The sequence below is a fragment of the Bison bison genome, unplaced genomic scaffold (genome assembly GCF_000754665.1).
Source record: "Bison bison bison isolate TAMUID 2011002044 unplaced genomic scaffold, Bison_UMD1.0 scf7180017864240, whole genome shotgun sequence".
NCBI classification, from domain to species: domain Eukaryota; kingdom Metazoa; phylum Chordata; class Mammalia; order Artiodactyla; family Bovidae; genus Bison; species Bison bison.
Genome location: NW_011494812.1, coordinates 347,550 through 356,760, shown reverse-complemented (window position 1 = coordinate 356,760; position 9,211 = coordinate 347,550). Strand labels below are relative to the sequence as shown.

Sequence of the window (9,211 nt, the reverse complement as noted above, 5' to 3'; positions counted from 1 at the left end):
GAGATCATAGTTAAACTCATGAGTAAATTAATATTTTCCAAGGTCAGGTTTTTAGAGGAAAACCATAAGTTCAAGAAGCCACCTCTAAGGAAGGCTGACATGGGGGAAGGAGGAGAATGAGAAGAGTAAAGAAAAAGAGGAAAGGTGTAAAAAGGATATGGCAGTTGTTGCAAAACACCAGAAAGCAGAATAACATCAGAACTTTGAAGCAAATAAAACTCTAACTTAGCTGTTTTACAAGGAAAAATAAAACTCCTTGTGTTCATTGACTAAAATATCCAGAAGTAGGTCAGTCTACTGATCTACTCTTTGATTCTGTCATTATTCTGTTATATTTGAGAACTTCATTCCTGGGCCAGCTTTACCCATGGAACAAAATTCTATATCAACTTGGAGCTTTGAAGGCATCATACTATCCAGACGAAGAGAGAGTTCCTCCTTTTTCAAACACCAAATATAACTATAGACTTCCATAAGGTCAGATCAGCAATTATTCCAACCAAGTATTGCAGGAGGAGGTGAAATGCTGTTCATTATCTCAGATCTTGGTTCTCATCTGGGGTCAATTTTGCCCCCTAGGGACATTTCAAAATATTTGAAAATATATTTTTTTATTATAACTGGGAAGGTGCTATTGGCATTTAGTGAATAGAGGTCAATGATACTGCTAAAAATCCTACAGTCCAATGAACAACCTTCAATATCAAAAAATTAATCAGCCCAAAGTGTCAGAAGTTTAGGGCTTGAGAAATCTTTAGACAAGAGGTTCTTAAACTTAAGAGTACATCCAAATAACCTAAGCCTATTAGCAAACAGAATTCTGGTCCCCATTCCAGGATTTTTTGTTTCAGTAGGTTTAGAGAATGGGAGCCTGAAAATTTCTTCTAACAAGCTCACAGGCACTACTGCTGCAGCTGATTCATAGTCCACACTCCAAGAAACACACTGATGAGGGCCCTGGACTTAGCAGAGGGTGCAGTGAAGCATACAACAGCATACCTATCCTGCAAGAGTGGTTGGAGTTGGAGTTTAATGCATCCTGGAGAAACAACCATATATGCTAATAGAGAGGAGGAAAAAATATGTTTTCAGTCGTTCCCTACCCTGCCTGAATCCTAAAGTCCACATCGTCCTAAAATATTCAGGTGGCAGAACTGCTTCCAGCACTCCTGGCTTTTCCAAAACTTCTGCTTTCTCTAACCTCCTTTCCCAAGTCTTACAAAAAATATACTCATATTCTATACCATCTGCTGTTTTAATTAAAATGAGTTTGGATTTTTTTAAAACAGAGTATCAGGACTTTCCTGGTAGTCCACCAGTTAAGGCTCCATGCTTCCAATGCAGGGGGCACATGTTACATCCCTGGTAAAGGAACTAAGATCCTCCATGCCAGGTGGTATGGCCAAAAAAAAAAAAAAGAAGTTTCTATAAAAGTATGAAATAGGCAAAAAAAAAAAAAGAAAATGTAAACAAAAGTCAGAGATAAAACTGACATGATAAAACAAAGATATCAAAGCCCCTAAGAGCAAGGAAAGTCCTCTTGACTCATTTGCTTGAATATTTAACAATCCACCTGCACCATTACCCCTTCCACATCCTGCCTGTCATTCATGCTCACTAAATAATGATGAACAAGATATTTCTCTGGTGAATTTTTATAGGCAAACTATAGATACAGTATCGGCACAAGTAGTTTTCTTCAGAAGTGTTCAGGGTAGAAATAAGGAGAGTATGATATATTTTAGTAAGAGGAAAATTCAGAATATTAACTAAAAAGGAAAAAAAGGAGATTATTTTGAAAAAAAAAAAAAGACTGTTAACATGGCAATCAACTCAGATTATTTTACTATACAAACACATACATAAGAGATCTTGCCTAGGATTCACTTAGAGCAAGCCTTGCAAAGAACTTTCTTTCAAAGAACGCATAAGAAGAAAAAGAAAAACATAAAGAACTGCAATGTTCTGGGTAAAGAGGAAAGTAGATCTCTGCATGACATTAGTCAAGGGATGGTTACTTCTATTGTAGGACCAACGAAGGCTTCCTGGAGGAAGAAGGAGCTCAGCTTCTCCAAGATAGAAAATCATCCAAGCAGATACAGTGAAATTAAGTTAAAATGCTGGTCATCTCTGCAAATATGATTATCTTGGCATAAATACAGTTAGCTCACTTTGACAAATGATATTTCAGTAGGAGTAAAAAAAAAATGTTATAAAATAAGAAGCCAAAGGGATGTCACAATTTAGTCCTGTACATCATTTCATTTAGTCTGAGATACATTCTTTCTCACACTTCACATCTGAAATCTATGTGGATTCTACTAGTGATATTGTCTTATAATGTACAATTTTTTATCATTTTTCCACCAGAGTATGAATTATGATTTATCTAAAGCTTATCAGAACACTGATTTGATCAAATATGATGGTTGCTGCTGCTGCTGCTGCTAAGTCACTTCAGTCGTATCTGATTCTGTGTGACCCCATAGACGGCAGCCCACCAGGCTCCCCCATCCCTGGGATTCTCCAGGCAAGAACACTGGAGTGGGTTGCCATTTCCATTTGATGAAATATAATGAGAGTGACTCCTGAGCTGTCAACCTGAGTTTCTGGGCTCCTGGGTAATTGCTCTAAATGGGAAAGAAGACACGGCGAGGGCTCACAAGATAGTCTGATATGACCTGTTAAGAACACAAGCAGTCAGACAGAAAAGGACAAATTATAACATTGCTTACATGTGGAATTTAAAAAATGATACAAATAAATTTATCTACAAAGTAGAAATAGAGTTACAGTTTTACACAACAATCTTATGGTTACTAGGGGAAAGGGAGTGAAGGATAAATTGGGAGATTGGAATTGATGCATATGCATAAATATATATAAAATAGATAATTAACAGGGGACCTACTGTGTATCACAGGGAATTCTACTCAATACTCTGTAATGATCTATGTGGGAATTTCTATTCCCACATATTCTATTCTAAAAAGAGTGGATATATGTATAACTGATTCATTTTGCTGTACAACAGAAAGTAACACAATATTTAAATCAACTATATTCTGACCAAAAAAAATTTAAATAAAAAAGAACAGAAGCAAACAAAATTACTCTACATAACAGATATTTGTGTAGCTATGTTCATGGCAGCAGTATTCACACAGCCAAAAAGTAGAATCAACTCAAGCTTCCATTGGCAGATAAATAGATAAAATTTGTTATACAGTCTTAAAAAGGAAAGAAATACTAACATGTGTTGCTACATGAATGAATGATGAGGACACTGTGTTGCGTGGAATAAGGCAGTCACCAAAAGAAAAATAGTGATGATTTAACTTATAAGAATTACTAAAAGCAGTCAGATTTCTATAGACAGAAAGTAAAATGAAGGTTGCCAAGGGATGGAAGAGCAATGAATGAGGAATGAGACTTAATGGGCATAGACATTCAGTTTTTCAAAATGAAAAGAGTTCTAGAGATTGGTTGCATACAATGTGAATGTACTCAATCATACTAAACTTTATGTTTAAAATTACTAATGTGGTAAGTTTTATGTCATGTATATTTTACCATAACTTTAAAAAAATTAGATTTACATAAAAAAGTGAGTTGGGCAGAAAGGGGAAAAGTTCTGATGGAAATGCTGAGACTAGAATGATGTAGTAGACGAAATGGAATGAGTGAGAGAATGGACAGAAAGGAAAGATTAAAAATGAAAACTCACCAACGCCTCCAAAGCCATAATGCAAGACATATCAAAAGGATCAAGGAGGGCACTATTATTGCCACAGATATCAAGCCAATGTACTTGGGGTGTCCTGGCAATATGGAGAGGACACAAGGATGTCACTTCAAACCCATTCACTAGTTCTTCTGGCCCTCTTGCCCACCCGAGTGTCAGCAGCACCATTACCTGCTTACGGACATCTCTGGTTCCCTTTCTCTTATTCCCAGATGTCATATAGTCACAGCCACCCTTAGTCTCTCCTTCTTGCCCCATCCCACCCAGTCAATAGTCCTTCATTCTTACCTATTCTATACCTTAGATCATTATTTTCATTCCTTCAGCACTGTAGTCCCAGAAATAAACCTCAATTTCTATCTTTCTCTCTTTTCCTCTCCCTTCCTACCTCTCCCTCTGTCTCTCTTTCTTCCCCCTCTCCCTCCGTCTCTCTGTATCTCCCCCATCAAATCCCTCCCCTTCCCCAGGCCCTCTCTCTGTTCTTGAGGACCATCTTCTCACATCCCCAGTTCCTTCTCACCCCAGTACAGTATGATGTCCTGGTCTCCTAGACTGCTGTGCTTCACTCGACAACTCAGCCCAGCCGCCTCCCCAGCCACCACATCCAGGGTTACTCGGAGATACCAAGTCCAGTCAGCATTGGGCATGATGTTTCCTTGCTGAGTGCCAGGCTGCTCCTGCTCACCCCTCATCCACATCACCCGCACAGGTTTTGGGTAGAATCCTGAGACATGGCAGACCAGCAGTAGGCGGCCAGGCCCAGGAGTGGGGCCACTGGACAGCCAGGCTTCAGGCTTCACTGGGGTAGGAAGGGGTAGAAAGAGTATCAAGTTATGTCTCTGATCTAGAGCATACAGAGTCAGAAACCCACAAGTGTGGACAATGACCTCTTCCACTTCTTTGGAAACCAAATAATGTATTGATTAAACCCCTCTCTTCATAGGTACCTCCTACTCTTAAATTTAAAGAAGGTGGTGGGAAGTGAAATAGGAAAGTCTTGGGGAGAAAACGGGATTAACCTTGCCTCTGCAGTTCCGCCTTCCCTGCATCGAGGACACCCAGGAGATATCGGGGGCAGGTTTCTGAGAGGAGTGTGTCTATGATACGCAAGATGCCTTGGTACTGAGTAATGAATACACAAAACCACTGTGCATCACTGCCTCCCTCTGGCTCAGGCACACATGAACGATTCTTGATGCTCATGAAATCCAGTCCTCCAAAACCTGCTCTCAAGAAGCTTTGTATGACCTTCCCAGAATGCAGCTCACAACCTGCTATGCCCTGAATCACAAACGGGTCTATAAAGAAAGAAAACAGAGACATAGTGATTTTAAAACACACAAGAAAGAAAGATATGGGGAAAGGACATGGGACTTTGGATTTGGATGGAAAGAAAGGTCAAAGATATGAAATGATGACCCAAAAACCAATTGCTGTACTCAGAGACTTTTCAGAAAGACGAGCATTCTGGAGAGGTATGCATGTTGTAAATAGTGGAGATGGGCTCTTGTAAGGAAGTTGGGTGGGCAAGAGGAGAGGAGAGGAGCAATGTGTGATGGAGTCAGGAGTGCAGCACTCCAGGGTAAAAAGGAGAGTTACACAGAGAGAAGAGATCAGGCAACAGTTGCTTGAGCAATGGATTGGAGAAGTCACACTTTAGTTCACTCAGGCACAAGGTAGGAAAAAGAGCTTTTTCCTTAGGATCTGAGAGAAGCAAGCTATGCACAAACAAACCAGGAGTTGGCTACAAAAGAGGAATTTCATCTATCACAGAAGACTGCAAGAAACAGGAAGAATCTGGGATACTTGGCGGACATATGGAGTCACAGTTAGACAATACTCTGGAGGGGTATATGCACACACTTGGGTAAAAAGAGAAGGAGAGGACCATGATCAGAGGGAGTCTGAACCAAGAAAGAGAAAAGTCATAGTGAATATCCCCAGTTCAGAGGACTATACTCACATTCAAACTGGAATTCACTTACAATATCCTGCACTTCCAGAGTGAACCCAATGAAGTAAACTCGGAATAGTTCCTCCATCTCAGCCACCTCCTCATCACTGAAGTTGCCCTTCGACCAGGGCTTCAGGAAGATGGCAGTGCCTGAGTCACTGTCCCAGCCATGAATCTGCAAATCATCCAACCAGCCTGAGCCTTGATTTTGAGTCCAGGTGCTGTTGGCAAAGGTCGAAATCTGGATGAGATGGAAGGAGGTTGGCCCCTGGAATGCTGTGGTGGTGAAAGGATAAGAAGAGTGAGGAGAAAGAATTAGGATGGAAAAGAACCCAGAGTCTGAATAACAACATAGAAGCTTAAACATTCCTGGCTCCAGCCCCAACCTCCAGAATAGGGGAGCGCGCGGGAGATAGGAGAGCCCAGACCCTTACTGCTGGTGCAGCATGTTTTTGCTCAGAGCCCCTGACCTGGGCTGGGAACAGTGAGAGTTACTCTTACCATCCTCATTGTCACCACCTGGGACAATAACTGCTAGCAATAGAAGTGGCAGAAGCAGCATTTCAATGGGAAGTAGAACTTCTGACTCTCAGAATTGGCATTTGATCTCTAATTCAGCAAACTTTTTTCTCATTACCTCTATAATAACTTCCTCTCTCTTCCAACTGACAAATCTCTGACAAATCTCTGACCTACATTCCACATCACAGAAAAACGTTCCTCCCACACATTTGGGCTCCCACCCTGCCTCTCATTTCCACTCTAGTCCTTCACTTATAGATTTTATTTTAATGTCTCTGACTTTCAGCTGTTCTCCTTGAACTCAGCTTTTTTCATATTTATTATCTTGGGAAAGCTACCATGTGATGTTGAAAGGTTATTTCACCTCCCCAATCCTTTATTTCCACATCTGTGAAATAAGAGGGTAATATTAAACAATTGCTCAGCTTCCACTCTGTTTTAATCTAGAAGAGTTACATTGGTTTATCCATCCAATTTAACCACCCTCCCCACAGCCCATCTCCTCTGGCACTTTGTCATTACCTCTTACAAGTGTCTAAATGATCCCTCTTTCTTATCACATCTCTCTTGCCTCATCTAACCTTGCATTCTTCTTTGTGTGTTAGTGTGTGTGTGTGTGTGTGTGTGTGTGTCTGTGTGTCTGTGTGAATGTGTATATGTTTATGTGTCAACAATAATTTACATGCAGGAAACTCATTTAAAACATTTCTTTTAGCTAGAAATCAAATTCCAGAATTAAATTTGATACATACTGCAGTTTAAGCAAAATTGTCTTATGCCATAGTAATTTTTGAGATCAAAATTATATTTACCATTAAAATCTAGCAGGACACTGTTATATCCTCTTGGGCACAAAAGCTTTTCTGTCTCTTGTTCCTTGATTATAGGAAATAGGTTTCATGTGGCCTCATTTCTGTTTCCTGAGTTTCAACAGGTAGATTCAAACAATTACTAATGAGGGAAAGTAAAAGATGCTTGCTCCTTGAAAGAAAAGGTATGACAAACCTAGACAGCGTATTAAAAAACAAAGACATCACTTTGCCAACAAAGGTCCCTGTAGTCAAAGCTATGATCTTTCCAGTAGTCATGTACAGATATGAGCGTTGGACCATAAAGAAGGCTGAATGCTGAAGAATTTCTGGTTTTGAATTGTGGTGCTGGAGAAGACTCTTGAGAGTCCCTTGGACTGCAAGGAGATCAAACCAGGTGATTGTAGAGGAAATCATCCTTGAATATACATTGAAAGGACTGATGCTGAAACTAAAGATTTGGCCACCTGATATGAAGATCCAACACATTGGGAAAGACCCTGATGCTGAGAAATATTGAAAGCAAAAGGAGTAACAGAGGATGAGATGGTTAGATAGCATCACTGATGCAATGGACATGGATTTGAGCAAAGTCTAGGAGATAGTGGCATGCTGAAGTCCACGGGGTCACAGAGTCAGACAAGACTTAGAAACTGAACAACAACATCAATCAGGGAAGGGACAGAATGCAGAAAGAAGAAACAATCAATAAACATTAGAGCAGCCTTTGGAAGAGTTCCTCTTCAAAGAGGCTACGAAGCAATCTTGAAGTTCATCTTCAGGAAATAAAGCCATCACCACAGATGGAGGATGGTTACTCCAGTATGAAGACAAGATTCCAGGAACATTGTCCTGTTACCTCACCCCCAAACAAAGGAAAGTCACACACCCTGCCATCCTACCCCCTCAAATTTTGCCTATAAAATCTTTTCCCCAAAACCATCATAGAGTTTGACATTTTTTAGTACTAGCCACTGATTCTCTTTGCTTGGCCTTGTTTAAACTTTCCTCTGCTTCAAACTCTTACATTTGTCCTATTTTGCTTCAGGCACATAAACTTGTGTTTGGTAACAATTTTGGCAAGCCATCATGGACTCTGTGCCCATAAATCTCAATAGCCCCTCTTTCTTGTCTCATCCCTTTTGCCTCATCTCTCTAACCTCACATTACCCATTCTTTGTGTGAGTGTGTGTGTATTAGTGTGTGTATGTGTGCGTTGATAATCATGTACATGCAGATATTTAAAGCACTGTTCTATCTGGCCTAAATCTCAGAATTAAATGTGATAAATATCACAGTTTGTAATATAAGCAAGATTGTCTTAAACCATAGGAATTTTTTATTTTGAAAATTACATTTACTACTGAAATTGAGCAGGACATTGATACCCTCCTGGGCACAAAAGCTTTTCTGTCCCCTGTCCCTTATTTGTAGGAAATAGACTTTATTCAGCCTTTTTTACCTTCCTGAGTTCCAAAAGGCAGATCCAAACAGTTGCTAATCAGGGAAGGGAGGGAATGCAGAAAAAAAGAAGAAGCAATCAAGAAACAATAGGGCAGCCTTGAGAAAATGTCCTGATTCCTCCTCAAAGAATGGACATAACAAAATCTTTGAGTTCTTCCACAGGGAATACCAACTTAAGTGGAGGATAGCAACTTCAGACTGAGCCTAAGAGTCTGGAATATCACCTTGTTACCTCATCACCAAGCAGAAGAAAGTCACACATCCTCCAGCCCTCTCCCAACATTTTGCTTATAAAAACTTTTCCCCAAAACTATCATGGAGTTTGGGATTGCTGAGCATGAGCCACCTGCTCTCCTTGCTTGGACTTGCAAAAACCTTCCTCTGCTCCAGAGTCTATTTCAGTTTGTTTGACCTCACTGTGCCTCAGGCACCTGGACTTATGCTCAGTAACATTTTTGGCAAGGCAGCCAGGAGCCTGTGCCCATGGCAGGTCAACCAGAAGTGGCCCCTTCCCTGAGTCCCTAGCAGATGTTGGGGCTCACTTTGCTCAGAAAACTGGAAGGGACTCTCTCTGATAGGTACAAGTCACCCCACAAGAAAGGCTGTTTGGATTCAAGAAACATCTGAAACTACAATCCACTTTCAGTGTCACGTAAGGTTAAGTTGCTCCAGCTAGCACTGGGAAATCCCTCCACTCCATCTGGGCTATTTCCCTGA

General features: G+C 40.5%; 1 protein-coding gene across 2 annotated transcripts; it reads right to left on the bottom strand.

Annotated features, from left to right (window-relative positions):
• Window positions 1-2,071: 2,071 nt before the first annotated feature.
• On the bottom strand, window positions 2,072-6,366 carry LOC104993524 (T-cell surface glycoprotein CD1b-3). 2 transcript variants are annotated; one of them, XM_010846833.1, is made up of 6 exons: window positions 6,201-6,366; window positions 5,709-5,975; window positions 4,765-5,043; window positions 4,266-4,544; window positions 3,728-3,821; window positions 2,072-2,681 (listed from the first exon to the last, which is right to left on the bottom strand). In XM_010846833.1, exons 1-6 carry the CDS (start codon window positions 6,259-6,261, stop codon window positions 2,660-2,662), a joined length of 1,002 nt encoding a protein of 333 aa, XP_010845135.1. In that variant the 5' UTR covers window positions 6,262-6,366; the 3' UTR covers window positions 2,072-2,659. The 2 variants fall into 2 exon arrangements, with proteins under 2 accessions (XP_010845135.1, XP_010845136.1); XM_010846834.1 differs by having other exon boundaries at window positions 2,631-2,681; window positions 4,370-4,544; window positions 6,201-6,278.
• Window positions 6,367-9,211: the final 2,845 nt, after the last annotated feature.